Source organism: Tachyglossus aculeatus, chromosome 14 (assembly GCF_015852505.1).
Source record: "Tachyglossus aculeatus isolate mTacAcu1 chromosome 14, mTacAcu1.pri, whole genome shotgun sequence".
Taxonomy (NCBI): Eukaryota; Metazoa; Chordata; class Mammalia; order Monotremata; family Tachyglossidae; genus Tachyglossus; species Tachyglossus aculeatus.
In genome coordinates, this window is record NC_052079.1 from 42,350,230 (window position 1) to 42,373,828 (window position 23,599).

General features: G+C 39.3%; 2 protein-coding genes across 2 annotated transcripts in view; one reads left to right on the forward strand and one right to left on the reverse strand.

Moving 5' to 3' along the window:
* Nucleotides 1-10,475, forward strand: part of CHPT1 (choline phosphotransferase 1) — a 29,423-nt gene extending 18,948 nt beyond the window's left edge. The window contains exons 5-9 of the mRNA XM_038756541.1: nucleotides 937-1,068; nucleotides 2,722-2,880; nucleotides 5,776-5,901; nucleotides 6,551-6,661; nucleotides 10,312-10,475. Coding sequence (XP_038612469.1) covers nucleotides 937-1,068; nucleotides 2,722-2,880; nucleotides 5,776-5,901; nucleotides 6,551-6,661; nucleotides 10,312-10,356 — 573 coding nt within the window. The 3' untranslated portion in view covers nucleotides 10,357-10,475. The remainder of the gene's footprint in view (nucleotides 1-936; nucleotides 1,069-2,721; nucleotides 2,881-5,775; nucleotides 5,902-6,550; nucleotides 6,662-10,311) is intronic.
* LOC119936947 (synaptonemal complex protein 3-like) lies at nucleotides 10,026-21,917 on the reverse strand. The gene is made up of 8 exons (XM_038756543.1): nucleotides 21,708-21,917; nucleotides 19,193-19,339; nucleotides 16,047-16,125; nucleotides 15,851-15,885; nucleotides 13,389-13,497; nucleotides 11,876-11,969; nucleotides 10,685-10,779; nucleotides 10,026-10,394 (listed from the first exon to the last, which is right to left on the reverse strand). Exons 2-7 carry the CDS (start codon nucleotides 19,320-19,322, stop codon nucleotides 10,714-10,716), a joined length of 513 nt encoding a protein of 170 aa, XP_038612471.1. The 5' UTR covers nucleotides 19,323-19,339; nucleotides 21,708-21,917; the 3' UTR covers nucleotides 10,026-10,394; nucleotides 10,685-10,713.
* Nucleotides 21,918-23,599: the final 1,682 nt, after the last annotated feature.

A 23,599-nucleotide genomic window follows, 5' to 3' on the forward strand; every position in this document is an offset into this window, starting at 1 on the left:
ATAGTAAAAACTTAATTTTCTCCAATAAGCATATTAATGTAATCAACCTCCATTTTAAGATCTGTATATTTTCAGAAAACAAAATGGTTATATTGTATAACCCCCTTCTTAGGCATTTGCCCTCACAAGTAATAGAACCACTTAATCCAAGGGCTTGGCAGGCTGCTTATGTTTGTTAAATATTTTACTTAGCTTAACACTAATGAAGTTCATTTAAGCCTTAAAATACAATTTTCTTTTGGTCAACAAAATTTCAAGAATGCCTTAGGAGAAGCCCGAAAGAGTTCCCAGTTATTGTTTACCAAATAAACTGGTCGTTTTAGTTTTCTGGGGTTAACTGTTCCATAATTTGAAATGTGGTAGTTTGTTGACATTGTAGTATTTCAAAATATTTTAAAAGGCATAGGTTATCGCTTCTGGAAATTCATAATGCCCTCTTTTTAACCCTTTGCTGCCTCGGGAAGCTTTCTTGAAACAGCAATTGACTGTCAAAGGTAAATGTTTTGCTAAAGATCTATTTTTAGACATTCTGTAGTGTGCAAAAATGCATGCATACACATAGTAGTATGTGACTGATACATAAAGCAAGCAGATGGTGTTTGCCTTTCCTGTGATGTTACCTTATTAACTGACTTACAATGAACTATACTTTTTCACGTGAAAGGTTCAATTAAGCAACCATCACATGTTAATAGATTTTAGCTGATTCAGCTCAGCAAGAAATCAACTTTTGTTTGGTTAGTCGGATGACTCCTGAAATTGAACATGTAGTTTCAAGAAAAGGAATAGTTCATTGCCTAAGGCCCCAGAGTACTCTCACTTTCTGTAGAATTTTAGCCATTTTTGTTACTTTAATTGAGCTAAAAGTCCACACTTTTTTTTGATGGTTTCTTTCTCTCTTGCCTCCCTTTCTCCCCTCCACCCTTCCCTTTAAAGATCCCCATGATTGAACTAAAACTGAAGGTCTTTCCTGTTCTTGGAATTGTGGCTGGAGCATTGTTTTCCTGCTCAAATTATTTCCATGTAATCCTGAGTGGTGGAGTTGGCAAGAATGGATCTACCATAGCGGTAAGACACTTTAGAAATATTTCGTCTACCTTTCATCATTGATTTTTTTTTTTTAATGGCAGGGTAATTTAGTAGTCGATGAAATGTGACAGTTTAAAAATACAAGTTGTAAAATGAACTATATTTTTTGACTGGTATGATGTTCTTTGTTATTGATCTGTTTTGGAGTATAAAATGTTCGAGAATATTACAAACTGACTTGGCCAAATGTCAAAAACTAGAGACTGATAAGTTTGTTTTTTTACATTTATTATAGTACTAGTGCCACATGGGACTTTGTACCATGATTTGATGTGGTTAATGCAAAAGAATGTCAAGGCTTTATCCCTAACCAGCAACTCACTCACCTTGACTACTAGGATAAGCTCTGATAAACCCTGCCATGGAAACTCCTGGGCTATTCCAGGAGCGCAGGCTCATATTGTAGCTGAATTTCCCCTTTGAGACAAGATTGTACACCTAGTGTCATGCATGTACTCTTGCCCCCTTGAACAGACAGGGACTGCTGAACATGCACTATTCAGCAGTGGCTTGTAATAGAAAGGGGCCATGGTTCAGTTGGGACCGAAGCTTTCCAGAAATCCAAACAAGCCCTGACATATGCTATTATCAGCCCTCAAGCCGCTGTATCTAAATACAGCCCAGTAATCTCAATTCAGTTCTGGTTGTGTTACTGCACATGCAGTGTTTTCAATGTGCAGTGATGTTTCAGTGGTCCCAGGAAGTAAGTTGCTGGGACTTTTTTTTATAATGGTTTTTGTTTAGCGCGTACTGTGCGTCGAGCAATATTCTAAGCACTGGGGTAGATAGGCGGTCATCAGGTCAGACACAGCCCGTCCCATTTGGGGCCCCCTTTCGTAACTATTGAATCCCCATTTTACATTTGAGGAAATTGAGGCGTAGAAAAGTTAAGTGACTTGTCCAAGGTCACACAGACAAGTGGCAAGTTGGGAATAGTTCCAACCGTGTCCTGAAGTCAGTGAATGCCATTTAACAGATATGGCAGAAAGGAAAGGGCACAGATGGCATTGGAAGTCCAGTAGAAGCGTTGACGGGGTGGTGGAGTCCATTGTCAGGCTTTGAGTTCATTCATTCATTCAATCGTATTTATTGAGCGCTTACTATGTGCAGAGTACTGTACTAAGCGCTTGGAAAGTGTGGCAGTCAGGGAAGTGGAATAAGGTCCAGGGCTATAAACCCTGCAGTTGACTCTAGTGTGTATGAACTTTCTCTGTTGTACTGTCCCAAGTGCTTAGTACAGTGCTCTGTACATAGTAGTCGCTCAATAAATGCTTTTCATGGATTAATTATTCATACCCATTCTCAGGACTTTTATATGTCTAGGCAATTCTTTTTTTTTAATTACTCCTATAAATATTTTTATGTTTTTCTCCTATAGTAGATTTAAGCTACTTGTGGGTAGGGACCATGCCACTTTTTACCTCTACTTCCCGAACTCTTAGTACAATGCTCTGCACCAAATGAGTGCTCAATAAATGCCACTAGTACTCATTTTTCTAGTAGTTTTAAAGTGAATGTTTATCCTTAAGAAAAATGTTGCCAGACAGGTATTGTAGTTGAAATCAGAGGATAATACATAAGATGTCAAAAATAATACGGTGAAAATCCCAACTTTGTTCTTTTCTCCTGTAGGGTACAAGTGTTTTGTCACCTGGACTTCACATAGGACTAATTATCGCTCTGGCGATAATGATCTATAAGAAATCTGCATCTCAACTTTTTGAAAAGCACCCGTGTCTATATGCCTTAACATTTGGGTGTGTGAGTTCTAAAGTCACACAAAAATTAGTGGTAAGAAATTTTGCTTCTGTATTTGATGTGTACTTAAGTATAGCAAATTTAGTACATCACTGGTGATGTGGGTCTTACTTCTTCGATTACTTTTCAGTCCCCTCTTGTGCCACTGAACACTTTGCAAGAATGATAGCGGAATGATTGAAATTGTAGAATTATAAAGTTAACCAGGGATGAAAGTACCAAATGTATTTTACCTCAAGGGCATGGGCATCATATGTGAGCTGAGGACAGGGAGGGGAGGAGTATCGTGTGTGAGCACAACATGCGGGGCAGGAGACGATAATGAAGTCCTCTCCAGCCTGGGATAAGAATCCCTTTGCAAAGGGTGAGAGACCGAATAAAGTACTTAATCGTGATGCAGTGGCTTTGTTCCGTGACGTCAGTGTGTTCATCTTCGCTCTGAGATGAGAAAGGTAAAGCTCTGGGCTAAACGTAAGCCCGAGAGAGGGGATCAATCAGTCAATCAGTTGTATTTATTGAGCACTTAGTATGTGCAGCCACTGTACTAAGTGTTTGGGAGAGGTCAATATAACAGAGTTGGTCTGACATCCACTTTGAACATCATTTCAGGGGTTGGGGTTCCTGCTTACTTTCACTCCTATTAACAAATGTTTACTTGGTAAATAGCTTCTGTACTTACTTACTCAGTCCAGGTGTGAAACTAGGACTTTTTTTCAAATGTTAGGGTGGCAAGGAGAGGCTTCCTGTGTGTTATCTTCAAAACTTAATAGTTGAACTCAGGAAGGAAAATGTTTACCTAAATTCCAGTCATAAGTGCCCCTTTAATAAAATAGTTCTGTCAAGTTTCTAAAGAGTAAGTAGTATTGAATTTGTTTTGCTTAGTTCTTTTTTATTTTAAATGATAGTTTGATAAGGGCCAATATTGCTTTCAACAGCAGCATGGCATCGATTTGAACAGCGTTCAAAATCTAGTTTCATAGAGGAAAAATCGTTTTGCATAGTAAATGATTTGAAAAGTTTTTGTAGTTTGCTCAGTCTTTGTATTTTTGAAAACTGAATAACTGAGTGATTACTGGGTGCAAAGCAGTCTAATAAGTGCTTGGGAAAGCACAGTACAACAAAGCTGTACTGCCCCCGAGGAGTTTACAGTGTACAGGGAGAGACAGACATTAAAAATAAATTAAGGATAGGGGAAACAGAGTATAAGGAATATTTTCCTCAGTGCTCTGGGATGGAGTAAATATCATTGATAAAATGGCAAATTGATTTTGCTCAATTAGTCTGAGACAGTTTAATCACCTTCCCCCAACACACACTTACACTTGTTTCTCATTTTATCCATTCTACCCAACCTTACACACATGCACTGATGCTCTCTGTCTCTTTCTCACAAGAGTTCTCACTTCCACTTCTTTAAAGCACTCTGTCACCAGCTGCCATTTTTATTATTATTATTAATAATAATAATGGCATTTGTTAAGTGCTTAGTATGTGCGAAGCATTGTTCTAAGCACTGGGGGATACAAAGTAATCAGGTTGTCCCACGTGGGGCTCACAGACTTCATCTCCATTTTACAGATGAGGGAACTGAGGCTCAGAGAAGTTAAGTGACTTGCCCAAGGTCACACAGCAGACATGTGGTGGAGTCGGGATTAGAACCCATGACCTCTGAATCCCAAACCCGGGCACTTTCTACTGAGCCAGACTGCTTCTCCATATTCTCTTCTCCATTCTGGAGAAGATACATTTGGGCAAGACAGGAAAGCTGTGGAGGTAACGGTTTGGGTGAGTGGCTGATGGAGAGAAGCAGCAACCAAACTAGAAGGTGGAGGTTTGTGTAGTAAGATAAAGAGTGTTTATTATCACTTTTTTAATGTAAAATTTAATAAAAATTTAAATCACTCTTGGACTTCAGTGGATTTTAGTAAATTTATCCAAAGTTCAAGTGTGGACAATTTAAGGACAGCTAAATTTAAGTCTCTTAAGTGAGGTTGAAATAATTGGCTTAAAGGTTTAGCCTGGAAATTATTTTCTAAGTCAAATCAAGAAAAAATGGAATTACAATTAAAATTTGAACTCTGAAACAAGAACAGAAAATAAGTAACTCTTTCCTGCTCCCTCTATTGTAAATAATGTGTGTGCCTGCCTCCTTCAGAGGGCAGGGAGTGTATTTTTTGTTGCTGCTCTCCCCAACTCAAAGCATTTTATTGAGTGCCCAATAGATGCAGAGCACTGCACTAGGTGTTTGACAGTGCAATAGAATTGGTACGTTGAGCCCTGCCTATAAAGTAACTTAAAATTTATAGTTAATGCAGTGCTCTGTATCAGTAGGGGCTTAAATCCCATTGATAAGAGAGTTGTGGTCTCCCCGGAAAGCAATGTAATATTAGCCATTTCCTCAAGGTGATTAAAATCAGTTTTTTTCACCTAGAAGGACACAACAAAGTAAGTGATTCTTACCCTGACCCTCTAGACTGGTGATCTTTTTGCTTTAGGTAACTGTTGGGTATACAGTTTAGAGGGATTTTCTACAGTATGTGCTATAAATATGGTTTTCCTATCTACATATTCCATTCACACTGAAGGATTTTCGAAACTATAGGACCAAAGCCCAGAACCACTTGGGTGGAGGTTGAGAAACATTACTTTAAGGTATAGGCTTAGCTGAGTGGAGGGGATAATTTATTGTATGCCTTTATTACATTCTTTTTGTATTATAATGCCATTTGTGGAATTTAAGCTCTTACTGTATGCCAAGCACTGAGGTACAGGTAGTCAGGTCAGACCCAGACTTCAGATTTTCTCTAGTCTTACAAAGCTTTTATTTTAAAATAAAGAACCATCTTAAGCACTTGCCTCTGATTATAGCAAATTTAAGTTTTGTAGTTGGATGTCTATTTACTTTTGTTTTTATACATATAAATATAGATTGCTCACATGACCAAAAGCGAGTTGTACCTTCAAGACACTGCATTTATTGGCCCAGGCCTGCTGTTTCTGAATCAGTATTTTAACAGTTTTATAGATGAATATATAATTCTGTGGATAGCAATGGTAAGTAAATACTTTGTTTTGGTTTATAACTTTATTGAATTGATGTTGTTGCTTTCAAATTGAACATTTTGAATACAATTCTAAGACTAATTATGAATGTTAGAACACTGTTTTTAGCTGCTGCAGATTGGTTTTGTTGAGCAGGGTCTCAGTAACTTCATTGATCAAAAGTAAACCATAGCTCATATTCAACAGAATTTTCCTACATGCCAACTTTGATATATTTTTTTTTTTTAATTCAGAGGACTGTATGTGTTGATCACTGTTAAGAGTATGGGCATATATAAAGGGTGAGCACCGTTGACTTCAGGTTGTTTTGCCTGTAATTACCTTTGGTAAATACTAACTCCTGCAACCTGTCAGTTGTTTTCGTGCTCCTTGGTAAACGTATTTCAAAAAATAAACCCTAAAAAAGAAGGGTTTAGAAGAGATCAGAGAATTAGTTCCCAGAGTCGGTTTAGGGAACCATGAGGAGATCCTCGTGGGGTTGAGGGCTGTTGTTTTGGCATAGGTGTGTCAGAATTTAATATGGCATATCTGATCAATTTGTGTACTTATTTATTTTGCAAAGTGCTCTCACTTTCTTTTTTGCAACAAGCCTGAAGTGATGTTGAATGTTTAACCAACTTTTTCTTTTATTTTTTACAAGTGTATATCCTTGTTTGATTTGCTGAGATACTCCACTGCTGTATGCCTGCAGATTGCAGCTCACCTTAATATATGTGTCTTCAGGATTGCAAGTCATCAAGCTCCTGAACAGGTTCAAAACCATAATGACTGACTAATAGCCCAAGGAGAAGAGGAGAAGCAGTTAGGGGACCATTTAAATGAAGGAAATCTCCCACTAAGGAATACAGATACAGATGCTTTTCAAGAAAACCAACTCCATGAAAAGCTTTTTAATCTGGGGCCATAATGCCAATCAAATAAGATATTTAAATATGAGTCCTGCAGATTCCATTCACTGTATTGGCAGTCCTGCAATTTTTTGGTCATGGATATAAAAATATAATATACTTATTCCTTAGAAGCAAATTTAGAGATGGGAATTTCAGTTGTTAGTGGTGTGGTAGAGCGAACAGCTGCAAATCTAAGTACAGATGAAACTGAAACATTCCAAAAATGCTATCTAAACCATATATATAATGAGAATCACAAGCATGTCAATAGTGCCTTTGTTTTCTCTTGCTACAGGGTTTTTTTTTACAACTTAGGTGGTTATTATTTATTTATATATAGGTTTCACCTGTAGCAGGTATTTGCCTTTGTGGTTAAATGCTGATTTTAGGCTTAATTTTAAAAAGTATTGTTTATTAAACATTGCCACTGTACTTGTGTAAAGTTTTGAGGTCTTTCAGTGCAGAATGCATGCAATTTGAGTCCAAGGCTGGGTGTATTTGAACTGTCCAGTGAGGTGATCTCCGTGCCATTCCCTAATGCACCCCGAAACCTGGATTCTTTACAGCTCTTCCTTACCATCTTGAAAGTCCATCACTCATAATCTCTTACTAATGGCTAGATCAATTCAGTTGAAGGTACCTAATAAAGCATTTCAATCGTTGATTCAACCAAGGATATCTTTCTATAGATTTTTTTTCTATAGAAATGTTTCCTACTTTTTAGCCTCAGCTAAAAAGTGAAAAACAAACTTCATTTTGGTGGCTGCTACTTAGTGTAACCCTTATTACTGGATATTGTTTACTTATTTGATTGAACTATGAGGCTAACAGACTGTTTTCTGGCTTAACTGGAAAACAAATCTTTTATGTTATTTCTGTGGTTTATTCACTGGCAGTCAGAACTAGTGGCTTAGCAAATGGTTGAAGCTGGTTCATTTTGCTTTACAAAATGATACTGAAGTAAAGGGAGACTCAGCATATATAAGGCACACATACTTCACAACTAAAATCTCTCGTTCTGTTTTTCTGAGCCCATCTAACTCGAAGAAAGGTTCCAACATCACTCCTGCTTTAGAATTTTTTCATTAAGTAACCACTGGAAACTAATACAAGTTATTTGAATGGAGTCTGAAAACCTTTAGAATACTCTGTTTTAGGAAAGTTAACACCTATTACTATTTTACTGTTAAGGGTGACAATTTTTTTTAGGTACGTTTTACATGAAACCTTGGTGTTTGTTTTTAGAAGTGGACTTATATGAATTATAGCCTATATGTTTACATATTAAAATCATTTTTAGCGAGAAGGTGGGGGGACACTGAAGCCAAAAGCCACTGGCTTTCTTTGCCAAAAAGTCCTGAACGTGTTACCTGAACACTTGGATCCCAGCTTTAGGGACGTTCCCACTCTACCCACAAATTGTATTTTTTGTACCTGAAATTGTCAGGCATCCACTTGTGGGTAGGAGTTTGGCAGAAAAGACTAAACCAGTGGTTTTGATGAGAAATCCCTTAGCAGAGAAAATCAACAGGACCAAATTTGTGTGTGAATACCATATCATATTCAATTTTACTGGCCAGGTAGGCAGCAAGGACATTCAATTTCTTGTCATTTTCCTACACTAATTAGTATAAATATCAGAATTTCGTTAAAAACGGTAGGGAAATATTGGCTGCTTCTAGAAAATTACTACCAGAATTGGCCCATTTAATTAAATGTTTTCAGCTTTTCATTGCTAGCCAAATACTTTCATAGTTCCTATTTAGGAATAGGATCACTATTGATCGAAACCCTACTAATTCATCTTTTAAGATTCACTTCATGTTTTCCCCACTCCAATTTCTTTGGTCACTTAAGGGAGCATAAGTTTCTTTTTTTTAAAAGTTTGTGGAGGACTATGGTATCTGGTGGCAATTACTAGCAGGAAGAAAATAAACTATTCTCAAGCTCCACAAGATTTTCTTTGCCAGTAAATGGGGAAAAAAATACTTTACATATAGCCATGATCTTAAAAGTGTCCCCTTAATTTTAAGAAATGATCACTTTGGGTTTGGACAGATTTCTACCACTTCACTAGAAAGGAGAATCTGTATGGACTTGCTTTAGAAAATTTAGGAGAATATTCAAATTTGGGGAAATAAGAAAATTGAAGATTTCATGAGAGAAAGTCATACTCCTCTCCTCCTAATGGGCAAAACTTAATGAAGCTTTGGATCCTCTGAAAATGTTTTTATTGGCCACAGTTGCAGAGTGCAAAAGCAATATTCTCCCCAAATACACTTTTTTCTCAGATAGGATAGGCTTGATTTTTATAAGTCCTGTCAACCTGCCAGGAGATAGCTAGAAGACCTCTCCATCTACCAGGCAGATTAACTAACTGTCATCCAAGTTGGTCCTGAAAACAGTGTTCCTGTTTGTAGAGACCTCTTCCCAAACGGTTCACCATCCTTACATTTTAGACTTGTCCCAAGCCAATTCTCATCATTTTGCAGGTTTTCCACAAAATTTCTCTAAAAAAAATGAGCCTTGTCCTGTCTGTGCAGGCCTGGTCATAATTAGGGAAGAGAGCAACTGAAAACTTATTTTTGTGATAAGTCCGTTATTTACAGCACTTGCCAATCAATTGTATTTATTAAATCAACATTCATGATTGTAGATTTCACATGTTCCTGTAAAAAAAAATGCATTGTCTGATATTGTACAGATTTGATTATAAATGTAAAACAATACTTCCATGTATTTGTAAATATAGAAATTTATCATGGATTTTTTAGACAAGTTGGTTTAGAATATTTCCTATCTACCATAAGAGTATTGTTAGATGCTTTAATCTAATTGCTTTTGATTAACCGGTAATTATATTGAGGAACTGGCTAAGACTCTACATATGTCAAATGTCTTCAAGCACTGCCAAAAGCATGGTGGAGAAATATTGCTGTTATTTAAGCATACCAATTATATGCCTTAGCATTACTATCACTAACTTTGAAATATAGATTTATTATGAAGTGGCCCCATTTGATCGGGCTCAGTGTATTAAATCTTATATTATCTTCACATCAGTTCCATAACCCTATTGAATGTATCAAAATACTGTGGATTGCATGTCTATTTTAAAGCTTTTGTTGCCTCCCCCGCTTCTGTTCCGGCAATAGTGATGCAAGCTTTTCATCTTTAATCTGTGATTTTTATTGTGTTCCGATAAAGACCCAGAGACTCCAAAAGTAAAATCAGCTGAAACTTTATTGGTGCAAGATTGTTCATGTTGAAAAAATAAATACCAAAACTCTGAAGGGCCTGATAGTTAACTGCAGAGTTGCTAATACGTAGATGAAAAGGTGCATTTCAGATGTTTATATGGAACAGACATTGCTTTTTTGCAGTAAAGCTTTCTATGCATAACAGTTTCATAAAATGCAAACTTAACTCAGGTATAACATCTTAAACTTTTTAAACCTCAGCAACAACTTATATCTCCCTTAGCTAATGGATGTAATTATATATTACTTAGGTACAAGTTCTTTCTTCCAAGAGCCATCAAAATAACATGGACTGAAGAAACTTGTGGAAACTTGCCATTTCTTGCTGCTGCTGCTGTAACAAGAAAGGAGATATTACTAAACAAATGTTTTACTGATAATATATGTGTTTGGTCAAATAAAATATGGCATGATATTTTTTGTGTTTAGTATTAAATAATGGTATTTAAGTGCTTAGATATGCCAAGCATTATACTAAGCACTGGGGCAGATTCAAAATAATCAGATTGGACATAGTCCCTTGTCCCACGTGGGACTCACAATCTAAGAGGAATTTTGACAACGTTTAACCTAAACTAAGTGGACTGTACATATCTGGGTAAACAAGATGATCATAATACTTACCCTGTCTGACAAAAGCTTGCTTTGTAATGCTAATGTTTTTCCATTTCATTTTGTGCATTTGTCAAAATGATTTCATTTTCCTTTTTCTCAGTAGCCTAAAAATAAGAACATTTCTGTTAAAAGCCTTTTTGGAACTTTAAAAGCTACATGGTCATAATTTTGTAGCTAGCAATCATCTCAATATTCAAGTCAAGCACAAATTACCACTTTACTTGGCCTTTCAAAGAATTTGGCAGTCTGAAATGAATGTAAACTACCTATTCAGATGAGTACTTTCTTTTTTTTTAATTAAAGTTGGAATCTCCTGTCAAAAATGAGCCTGTAGCCTGATAATAAGGATTCCCGGGCCCTTATGCCTCTGGTGCCTCTTCAGCCCTTGCATCAGTCCTGGATGGGTGAAGTCTTATCAATCAATCGCATTTATTGAGCACTTACTGTGTGTAGAGCACTGTACTAAGCGCTTGGGAAGTACAAGTTGGCAACACAAATCTTATGTGAATGGCACAGTGATGGATTAGTTTCCCCAATCCGGGCTGCAGGTCCTCATCATCTGGAGAAGGGGGCTGGCAACCCCCATTTTGCTGAAATATTCCATTATTTGCAAAGGTTTTTTTCCACAGTGAACTCCATGAAATGTAAAGTAGATGACTTTACACATTCTCTAAAGACAGGTTATGCTAGGAGTTCAAGTCTATTTGGGTGTCCCATCTTTGATTGCAAGTCAGTGTTTTTGACTTGCATGTCCTGACAATGACTAACGTTCTAAAATATGTATCCATTTAGCCCTACTTAATCTTAAACCTCTCCAAATCCTTCAAAAATGAATAGGTTTCCTGACCCAGGCACAAACACCTAATTGCATTCTGCTCTCTAGGGACTAAAGCTTGGGATATGTGCCAGAAGGGTACTTCTGAACTGCAGGGCCATGGAACTGAGCTGATAAGTGAGATACCACAGACCGACATGATTCCTGATTACCCATTGAGGGAAAATGACATGGTACACTGGCATTTTGTGAGCACTTACATAACTAGTGAATTACACAAAAGTTAGACCTGGAATTTTCCATGGTCTTCCACCAGACCAAAAAATGTGAGTCACTGTCCTGAGCTGATGTCCATATTTTTTAGTCCCGATTATATTTTAAACATAGTAAACTCATCTTAAAAGAAATAAGGTATACTTAGTTACACTGTTGTACAAATCCTCGAATATCTGAACTGCCTCGTCGTCTTCCTGAAACGCATTCAGGAACTTCTGGAAAGATTCCTCTTCGGTCTCTTCCCTGAAAATGCAAAATAACCAGATGCTGCTATTATCACTATGAAACATACAGCCAGAACAACTTTGCTGTACACAGTTTGAATAGAATGCTATTGAAGAATTAGAAACACTCTTCATAGATTTGGGGAGTTTGGAGTCCAGGTTCTCATCCCAGCTCTAACACTGGCTTTTGTGTGACTGGGTATATGATCCTTTCTGTGCCTCCGTTCCCTTTTCCGTACAGTGGGGATAAAATAGTAGGCCCCACGGAGGACAAAGACTATTTAATCTCACAATCTTGAATCTACCTTGGCATGTATCATGTGTTACATGCTTAGTAAATACTGTAATAAAAACAATAACAATCCACAAATTGGTAAATGAAGAAATGGTTGCTCACGTGAGTGGCACTGGTCAAAGTGAGTATGCCAATTTTTTTGTGACACTATGTTTTTTTTATGGCATGTTAAGTGCACACTACATATCAAACACTATTTTAAGTGCTGGGGCAGATACAGAAATATTAGCCAGGACTGTCCTGCAGTCCAAGTTGGATATTTTGAGAACACAACTACACATGTAGGAGAACTGACTGTATCAAACAGCCCAAAAACTTACAAAAGAAACCATGAGATTTTCTGAGGCTTACAGCACTTGCATATTAGAGTGTTACTACTTTGATATTGAGAAGTTTAACCTTGTCTATGGTCAGAGTATAAAATCAGGGAGACAATCATTTGTGCTAGTGTGCTATTTACTGATTTTTACAAACCTTTTTGGTCCACACACAAATCTCCCTAGCAGTGACAGTGAAGAATGAGGATAAATTGGTGGATGGAGAGGAAAAAACCAGCGTGGCCGAATGGATAGAGCACAGGACTGGGAGTTAGGGGACCTGGGTTCTAATCCCAGCTCTGCTACATGTCTACTGTGTGACTATGGGCCAGTCAGTTACCTTCTCTGTGCCTCAGTGACCTCATCTGTAAAATGGGCACTAAGTTTAGTACAGTGCTTTGCACACAGTAAGCACTCAATAAATATGATTCATTAATACATTTGAGGCACACCTGAAGTCTGGACACATTTTCACGACCAATAAATGGGCTACTCAGATCTGCCCCATAGTGAGACCAATCCCATGAAATCCTAACACTGGACTTCAGCTTTTGTTGCCAACAAAATACCAAGTTGTATGGGTCTGGAGAGCATAATATGGAATAAGAAGAGGGAGGCTCCCCTTCACCTAAAAGCGTGTGCTGCTGCTAAATCCATGGTGTTTTCCAGGTGAGAATTGGGCTCATAATGTTTTGCATAGAAATAAAGGCCCATAAAAACTAATTATCTCCCTCCAGAATACTTGCAGGCATGAAGAACAATTAAGCAACAGGGATAATCAGAAAATAAAAACACCAAAAGAGAGGCAACCCCCTGCAAATCTTACCTTTCTTCTTGCTCATGTTGCCCAATATTCTGGGTATTCATTTGGAGTGAAGATTTAATATATTGTCCCAATCTTTTCATCACCTCAAGAAGAATCCTGCTAGTATGACCTCCATTGAAATAGACAGTCGTTAAAATCTCATTTTGTAAAATAATTTTGTTAAATTCCATTACATGGGAGTCAAAATTGGCATTAAAGTTTGTTCAGTATTATAACAAAGTAAAAGTGTACTGGCCCGATTGATTCCACAAGGCATGAACTTTCTTTGAAAACTTTCTTCTAGAAAAATTAGTTTAAGACTTTTTTTAGCTTCAGAAGCCCTTTCTAAAACTCAGATGAAGTAAACATTAGATGTGATCCTACACCCATGTGGAGCTCAAAATCTGAGATCTGAATTAATGAGATTTATTTCTATAAAAATCACTTGGAGAAATGTATGACCATTGCCCAGGGTTGGGAAGAAATAAAGGTAAACACAAACCCACCCACCCTACCAATCTACTTACCCACTGATCTGCTTCTACACCTAGACGGGGCAAGAGTCATACTAAAAAACACACTGATGGCTAGGATATCAAATTATATATATTTGAGAAACCCCCACCTAGAACCCATGTAGACCCATTTCCAGTGACCCACCTAGCCTTACATCCCAAGTGAATTCAGATAAATGAAATGAAATCAGATATCTGTCAGAACTGACGACGGTAATGAGTATATAGTCATTCTGCATTCCATTTTGGCTAACAAGGTATATACACTTCTGAGTGACTGGAATCAATCAATCAATCGTACTGATTGATTGGAAGCAATGAAGCTGCTAACAGTTTCACGCCAATTGCATTTTTTGCGGGCCTCAGCATCCTATTAATTGTGTTTCTGTTTACTGGATACTCAGTATTTCTCAGGGAACCTAACTGTAACTATTTACATACAGTTCAGATCCTTGTATAATGCTAATAAATTACTGATAAAATAATCCATGAATGAATACAGTAACAGCGTGAAGCACAATGGATATCTAAGTACAGGGTGCACAGTATTTTAAACCAAATTTTAAAAGTTACTGTAATTGTGATTTTCCTAAGTACTTGAACAACATAGAACAAGTTTAGGAAAACTTTTTGGAGCACAAATCTTAACCCAATGTGACTGAGGGCACATAATGCTAATTTGTTTTAGTCCTATAACGGTATCCATAAGAATTTAATTTAATTTTACACGACAGAACAGCATAAGACAAAAATTGTGTTTCTGCTAACGTTAGGTCCATTAGGGAACCTAACTTCCACAGCTGGGAAGTATAAACCCTAGATCACATTTACTCACAAAATTGCCTCATCCTGATATTTTAGAGGAAGTTAAAATATTTTTAAACCATCTAATTGTACTAATTGAAATCATGACTTTGCCAGAATTGATTATAAGTATGTAGTCTTATTATTCTGCTTCCATTTTAGCTACCAAGGTACATATATTTTTAGAGTGACATAGCCAAAGATACTTGCAATTTCAAGCCAATTGTGCTTTTGTTGCTGGCCTCAGCACCCTATTCATTGTATTTCTTTTTAAAGGATGCTCATTAATAATTCACAGGGAACCTAATTGTAACTATTTACTTAACTTACAATTCAGTTCCTTGTATAATGCTAATGGACATCTAAGAACAGGGCTTGCAGTATTTTAAACCAAATTTTTAAAAGTTACTGTAATTGTGATTTTCCTAAGTATTTGAACATAGAACAAGCTAAGGAAACTTTTTTGGAGCACAAATCTTCTTAACCCAGTGTGATAGAGAGCACAGAATGCTAATTCCTTTTAGTCCTATAACGGTATCCATAAGCATTTAATTTATATAATGGCATTTATTAAGTGCTTACTATGTGCAAAGCACTGTTCTAAGTGCTGCTCCACTAACTGTGTTTTTGCTAACTGTAGGTTTATTGGGGAACCTAACTTCTACAGCTGGGAAGTGTAAACTCTATAGCACATTTACTCGCAAAATTGCCTCATCCTGATATTTTAGAGGAAATTAAATATTTTTTTTTTACACCACCTAATCGTACACAGTGATAGTTTGGGGGAGGAAAAGCAAGAGGGCAAATGAGTCGGAATAGTTGGGAGTCATTGATTCATTAAAGACTGTAGAAGGGTGCAAACAGTACTACACAGCACTGGGGTAGGGGAGGGAAGTTAATTTGTTGACTGTTTCACGCAGCACTTGGGAAGGTGCTATAGAAGTAAGAGGCAGCCAACTTTCAAAGTATATGGGCATTTCCTTCACGACTGTTTGACATATAATCGTTGCTATCATCCTACCAATTTTGGGACAGTCAAAAAGATGCATAAACTTAGGATCCAAATTTGACTATTTTTGTTCTATGGTTTTCTATTTTTAATTTAAATAGCACAGTTCACATACAAAGCAATTTTAAAAAATATAATTAATTTTCAAAACATACCTTCAAATCCATCCATCAAACTTTGGATTTCAACCCTATAAGAATCATATTTTTCATTATTATAATTGAAAATAAAAGTATATGCTACTGTATCTTGGAATAGATATACTCTATAAGTATTCTACACTTTTTTACTATATGCCAAAGTGTTTGTTGCTGGCTGAGGCTTAAAAGCAAAATATTTTAAGCAACTTACCACGTGTATACCTCATCAATTTCACGAGGAATATCTCCGGGATTTTTTGTTTCAGCCTCATCAGCTACTGAAGTCTGACCTAAAATGGATACAACATAAAAGAGTTCGATTATTTTGCCAGGTCAGTAGATGTTTCTGTTGAAACATCTGAATAACTGTCAAGTCAGAAAGTTACCTGACAATTTTATATTATTTTAAGAGGAAATACAAGCTGTTTAACAACAAACATTAAGCACAAATAACATTTCTATTTTGACTTCTGAAGGGGATTCAAATTTTAGAAGTTTTTAAAAAACAGTGGTATTGATTAAGCACTTACTATGTGTCCAGATACAAGAAAATCAGGTCACACCCAATCCCTGTCCCACATGGGATTCACAGTCCAAGTAGGAGGGAGAACAGGTTAAGTGAATCCTCAACTTTACTGAGGAAAAAAATGAGACATAGAAAAGTTAGGTGACTTGCCCAAGGTCATACAGTGGGGAACTGGCAGACCCGGGACTGGAAACCAGCAGACATCTGTTTGTAAAACAGCTACTCTCCCAAATGCCAAGTTCCAAATATTATTGTGACAATTATTTTCATTTCTGGATCTTGGTCCAAGAATGTCAATGTTTTTTTTTTCTAGCTGGTACTTCATCCTTCATAATATTAAAAGCTCAAGAAATTCAAAGAATGTAACAAAAGTTTATTAATCATGGCTTCCTCTACACTCTATCCTGTCTTGAAATATTGAATAGTTGGAGGGTATTTTGAATGAGACCTTAAAATCCTCAAGATGTTTGTGAAACCCAGAAATATACAATCTCTCTCCATTGATGAAGTGCATCTCTGAAATCCAGAGCCTTGCTCACTTCTTGGGTGCCCAACTACGTATCAGCAATTACCAGAGGCTGTTGGGAGTTGTTCTGTGAAACTACTTTATGCCCAGTAAAGTACCATTACCAACCATACCGTGATTTCCCATTCACCTCAAACTTGAAATCTTTTAAATGGACAATCAATCAATCAATCAATCAATCGTATTTATTGAGCGCTTACTATGTGCAGAGCACTGTACTAAGCGCTTGGGAAGTACAAATTGGCATCACATAGAGACAGTCCCTACCCGATAGTGGGCTCACAGTCTAAAAGGGGGAGACAGAGAACAGAACCAAACATACCAACAAAATAAAATAAGTAGGATAGAAATGTACAAGTAAAATAAATAAATAAATAAACAGAGTAATAAATATGTACAACCATATATACATATATACAGGTGCTGTGGGGAAGGGAAGGAGGTAAGACGGGGATGGAGAGGGGGACGAGGGGGAGAGGAAAGAAGGGGCTCAGTCTGGGAAGGCCTCCTGGAGGAGGTGAGCTCTCAGCAGGGCCTTGAAGGGAGGAAGAGAGCTAGCTTGGCGGATGGGCAGAGGGAGGGCATTCCAGGCCCGGGGGATGACGTGGGCCGGGGGTCGATGGCGGGACAGGCGAGAGCGAGGTACCGTGAGGAGATTAGTGGTGGAGGAGCGGAGGGTGCGGGCTGGGCAGTAGAAGGAGAGAAGGGAGGTGAGGTAGGAGGGGGCGAGGTGATGGACAGCCTTGAAGCCCAGGGTGAGGAGTTTCTGCCTGATGCGCAGATTGATCGGTAGCCATTGGAGGTTTTTGAGGAGGGGAGTAATATGCCCAGAGCGTTTCTGGACAAAGATAATCCGGGCAGCAGCATGAAGTATGGATTGAAGTGGAGAGAGACACGAGGATGGGAGATCAGAGAGAAGGCTAGTGCAGTAGTCCAGACGGGATAGGATGAGAGCTTGAATTAGCAGGGTAGCGGTTTGGATGGAGAGGAAAGGGCGGATCTTGGCAATGTTGCGGAGCTGAGACCGGCAGGTTTTGGTGACGGCTTGGATGTGAGGGGTGAATGAGAGAGCGGAGTCGAGGATGACACCAAGGTTGTGGACAGCAAGCAAGGATAGAAGAAAAAGAGCTCTATGAGCCCACCCATTTGTAATTTAGATCTGCTTGGCACCTGGGTAGATGAAGAGCTTGCCCTGAAAGTTCAGGTCTCTAATAAGGTTATCTTTCAGTCTGACTGAAGCATTTTAAGACCTCCTTTTGTCTCTTTAGGAAACCTTATGGCACACAAAATTCACACAACATAGGGGGGTGGATAATTATAATACTTGTATTTGTTAAGCGCTTACTGTGTGCCAGCCCCTGTACTAAGTGCTGGGGTAGATACAAGCAACTCGGGGTGGATGCAGTCCCTGTCCCACGTGAGGCTCACAGGCTTGATCCCCATTTTACAGATGAGGTAACTAAGGCACAGAGAAGCTAAGTGACTTGCTCAATGTGACACAGCAGACAAGTGGTGGAGCCAGAATGAGAACCCATGACCTCTGTAGATTATTACAATTTAGTTTGTTTACTTTCCTATCAGTCCTACTGGGTTTTAAGGCACAGTGTACTCATTATTCACTTCTGAAGAGGGCTAGGAACAAAAAAAAAGCCAGCTAATCTTATGTCCCCTAGGAAGCCCGTCTTGTCTAACCTCTTACCTCCCATACCCCATTCTCCCTGCTTTCTGCATTGCTTATGCATTTGGGTCCAGACTGCCTAGGCACTTTAATACTCACCTAACCCCACAGCACTTTTGTACATTATTCTTATACGCTCTGTTTTCCCTATCTGTAATGTATTTCTCTCCCACTAGACTCTAAGCTACTTGAGGGCAAAGATTGTGTGTTTCCAACTCCCTGGAATTATATTTTTCCAGGCACTGAGTAGAGTGCTCTAACCACAGTAAGCACTCAATAAATACCACTGATTGAGGTGGGGTGGAGTGTGAGAGGAAGATACGTAGTACTAAATACTGCAACCTACTATATAGATTACATTACATTCAATCATATTTATTGGGCGCTCACTGTATACAAAGCACAGTATTAGGCGCTTGGAAGAATACGATATAACAATAAACAGACACATTTCACAACAAATTCACAGTCTGAAGGGGGAGACGGACAATAATATACATACATATATCAGCGCTTACAATAGTGCTTTGCACATAGTAAGTGCTTAATAAATGCCATCATCATTATTATACATACATAAATAAATAAATAACAGAATAAATAAATCACAGATAGCAAGTATTTTACCTTTTTCAACATCCTCCTGAGATCCTCTCAGATCTTTATTTTCTTCTTCCTGAAAGGCACCTTCATCCTTCTCATCCTTAATAATGGTTTCATCAGATGTCACAGTAGGGTTTTCCCCGCTGGTTGACATGACCGAGTAACTTCTCACTGTAATGAATACCGATAATCCCTTAAATTGCCTTTATTCCTTATTTTAAGATGGTAGAGTTTTGAAATTTGAAAAAAAAACACCATTTCTTTAAATGAATGTTTTACACTTAAAGTTTCAAAAAAGATCAAGGCATCTTTGGCGTCCACCTCTGGAACTTTAAAAGACAAAAACAGATGCTCTATTGTCAAGAAGTAAAGCTATGGAAGCCACATTGCTGCTTAAACTCTTTACATAATAATAATAATAATAATGGCATTTATTAAGCGCTTACTGTGTGCAAAGCACTGTTCTAAGCGCTGGGGAGGTTACAAGGTGATCAGGTTGTCCCACGGGGGCTCACGGTCTTCATCCCCATTTTACAGATGAGGGAACTGAGGCCCAGAGAAGTGAAGTGACTTACCCAAACTCACACAGCTGGCAATTGGCAGAGCCGGAATTTGAACCCACAACCTCTGACTCCAAAGCCCAGGCTCTTTCCACTGAGCCATGCTGCTTCTCAAATAATGGCATTTATTAAGCGCTTACTATGTGTAGAGCACTGTTCTAAGCACTGGGGAGATTACAAGGTGATCAGGTTGTCCCACGGGGGGCTCACAGTCTTAATCCCCATTTTCCAGATGAGGGAACTGAGGCCCAGAGAAGTTAAGTGACTTGCCCAAAGTCACACAGCTGACAATTGGCAGAGCTGGGATTTGAACCCAGGACCTCTGACTCCAAAGCCCGTGCTCTTTTCCACTGAGCCACGCTGCTTTTTTGTCCTTTCTGAGAAACTCCCAAGATCAAGCAAATTAAGTATTTTATCCATTTTCATTCCATGGGAAAGGTATGTTATGCAACATTTAAAAAGGGTAATTGGTCAAAGGTGTGAGTCAGCGATAATACTTTACCAAGCTTCTTTTGGGGCCCTCTGAGACCGAAATGAGGCCGCTGTTGGCCTGAACCACATTTCTCAGCCAGACATCACCCATATCAAACAGCCCACATGGTGAAAGGGCCAGGAAGATGAGGGGCCATAGCTGCCATCCTACTGCTGACAGACACAACTTTTCACCCTGAAACACGGCAGGCGCCGACACTACCAGAAACCATCATCATCATCAATCGTATTTATTGAGCGCTTACTATGTGCAGAGCACTGTACTAAGCGCTTGGGAAGTCCAAATTGGCAACATATAGAGACAGTCCCTACCCAACAGTGGGCTCACAGTCTAAAAGGGGGAGACAGAGAACAAAACCAAACATACTAACAAAATAAAATAAATAGAATAGGATATGTACAAGTAAAATAAATAAATAAAGTAGTAAATCATCATCATCATCATCATCAATCGTATTTATTGAGCGCTTACTATGTGCAGAGCACTGTACTAAGCGCTTGGGAAGTACAAATTGGCAACATATAGAGACAGTCCCTACCCAACAGTGGGCTCACAGTCTAAAAGGGGGAGACAGAGAACAAAACCAAACATACTAACAAAATAAAATAAATAGGATATGTACAAGTAAAATAAAGTAATAAATCATCATCATCATCAATCGTATTTATTGAGCGCTTACTATGTGCAGAGCACTGTACTAAGCGCTTGGGAAGTACAAATTGGCAACATACAGAGACAGTCCCTACCCAACAGTGGGCTCACAGTCTAAAAGGGGGAGACAGAGAACAAAACCAAACATACTAACAAAATAAAATAAATAGGATATGTACAAGTAAAATAAAGTAATAAATCATCATCATCATCAATCGTATTTATTGAGCGCTTACTATGTGCAGAGCACTGTACTAAGTGCTTGGGAAGTACAAATTGGCAACATACAGAGACAGTCCCTACCCAACAGTGGGCTCACAGTCTAAAAGGGGGAGACAGAGAACAAAACCAAACAGACTAACAAAATAAAATAAATAGAATAGGATATGTACAAGTAAAATAAATTAATAAATCATCATCATCATCATCAATCATATTTATTGAGCGCTTACTATGTGCAGAGCACTGTACTAAGCGCTTGGGAAGTACAAATTGGCAACATATAGAGACAGTCCCTACCCAACAGTGGGCTAATAAATATGTACAAACATATATACATATATACAGTTGCTGTGGGGAAGGGAAGGAGGTAAGATGGGGGGGGGATGGAGAGGGGGACGAGGGGGAGAGGAAGGAAGTGGCTCAGTCTGGGAAGGCCTCCTGGAGGAGGTGAGCTCTCAGTAGGGCCTTGAAGGGAGGAAAGCGAGTAGGGTTTACCTCAGTCGAGGCCCTAGCAGCCTGTGAAGCGCTGAAGACCCTTGCACCTCTAGACCCTGCTGGGCGCGGTCAGGTGGGGTCGGTCGAGGAGCTTTTTTTGGATAAATAAACTACGCACCTGCTAAAGGCTGGAGAAGAGGGTGAAGAGGGAAGCCACTTCTTGGGAGGTCAATCGAGAAGAGCCGAACGTGGCCCACTGCCGTTCTCCTGAGCGAGAGGGGCTTCAAAGGGGCGGCCCTCTGGCCGTTAACGGCTGGTGGGAGATAGGCCCCAGGCGGCGCGCGACCAACGGTTCCCCGTGTTTTCGCACCCAAACCTACTTCCCCAACCGCCTCAACCGCTTGGGGCCCTCAACCGATGCCCGGGAAATCTGAGGGGATTGAGGGGAAAACGCAAAGGATTAGGGAGCCCCTCCTGAGTGCCATTTTATTCAGTCAACTCGATCAATAAACCAATGGCATTTATAAAACACTTCTTTAAGCGTTCTCAACTAGGTCCCTGGGAGAGTAGAGTTGATAGACCCGATCCCTGCCACAAAAAGCTTACCTCCTGAGGGGAAGACGGGCATTAAAACGTGACGGACACAACAAGGAGCATGGCCTAATGGCCAGAACATGGGCTTGGGACTCAGAAGATAATAATAACAATAATGGCATTTGTTAAGCGCCTACTATGTGCACTGTTCTAAGCTCTGGGGGGATACAAGGTGATCAGGTTGTCCCACGTGGGGCTCACAGTCATCATCCCCATTTTACAGACGAGGGAACTGAGGCTCCGAGCAGTTAAGTGACTTGCCCAAGGTCACACAGCTGACACGTTGGCGGAGCCGGGATTCGAACCCATGACCTCTGACTCCAAAGCCCAGGCTCTTTCCACTGAGCCATGCTGCTTCTCGGTTCCCCCGTGTTTTCGCACCCAAACCTACTTTCCCAACCACCTCAACCGCTTGGGGCCCTCAACCGATGCCCGGGAAATCTGAGGGGATTGAGAGGAAAACGCAAAGGATTAGGGAGCCCCTCCTGAGTGCCATGTTTTTCAGTCAACTCGATCAATAAACCAATGGCATTTATAAAACACTTACTTCTTTAAGCGTTCTCAACTGGGTCCTTGGGAGAGTAGAGTTGATAGACCCGATCCCTGCCACAAAAAGCTTACCTCCTGAGGGAAGACAGGCATTAAAACACGACGGACACGACAAGGAGCATGGCCTAATGGCCAGAACATGGGCTTGGGACTCAGAAGATAGTAATAATAATAATGGCGTTTGTTAAGCGCTTAGTATGTGCACTGTTCTAAGCGCTGGGGGGATACAAGGTGATCAGGTTGTCCCACGTGGGGCTCACAGTCATCATCCCCATTTTACAGACGAGGGAACTGAGGCTCCGAGCAGTTAAGTGACTTGCCCAAGGTCACACAGCTGACACGTTGGCGGAGCCGGGATTCAAACCCATGACCTCTGACTCCAAAGCCCGGGCTGTTTCCACTGAGCCATGCTGCTTCTCTAAAATGTGGGTTCTAATCCCAGCTCTGCCACTTGTCTGCTGTATGACCTTGGGCGAGGCACTCCATTTCTCTGGGCCTCAGTTACCTCATCTGTAAAATGGGGATTAGTCTCTGGGCCCCATGTGGTACAACCTGATTACCTTCTATCTACCCCAGCGCTTAGAACAGTGCTTGGCACGTAGTAAGCACTTAACAACTATCAACATCATTATTAAAATTAGAGGAAGGGGAAATGGCAAAGTGTAAAGATATGCACGTTGAGTGCTGGGGGGAGACTATCAAGTGCTTACCTAGTCTCTTAAAGTCGCTGGAAAGAGGCACTTCCACTAGCACACCTGAGGCCTACTTCTGAGTAACACAAACCTAAACTATTATTTGGGATTCAGGTGTGTAGGAATTCAATCGAAGTAAAGTTGCTCAATAAGAAAAGCACAGGCACTAATACATCATCTATAAAGTGATAATTATTCGGCAAAAACACCATGCATGCTAATATTCTGAATGTAA

Coding starts and splice junctions, on each gene's coding strand:
- LOC119936947 (XM_038756543.1), bottom strand. CDS start 19,322: ATGTCAACCAGCGGGGAAAACCCTACTGTGACATCTGATGAAACCATT. Junction 16,126..19,192: donor TCAGGAGGATGTTGAAAAAG/GTAAAATACTTG, acceptor TATCCATTTTAG/GTCAGACTTCAGTAGCTGAT. Junction 15,886..16,046: donor ATTGATGAGGTATACACGTG/GTAAGTTGCTTA, acceptor TGATTCTTATAG/GGTTGAAATCCAAAGTTTGA.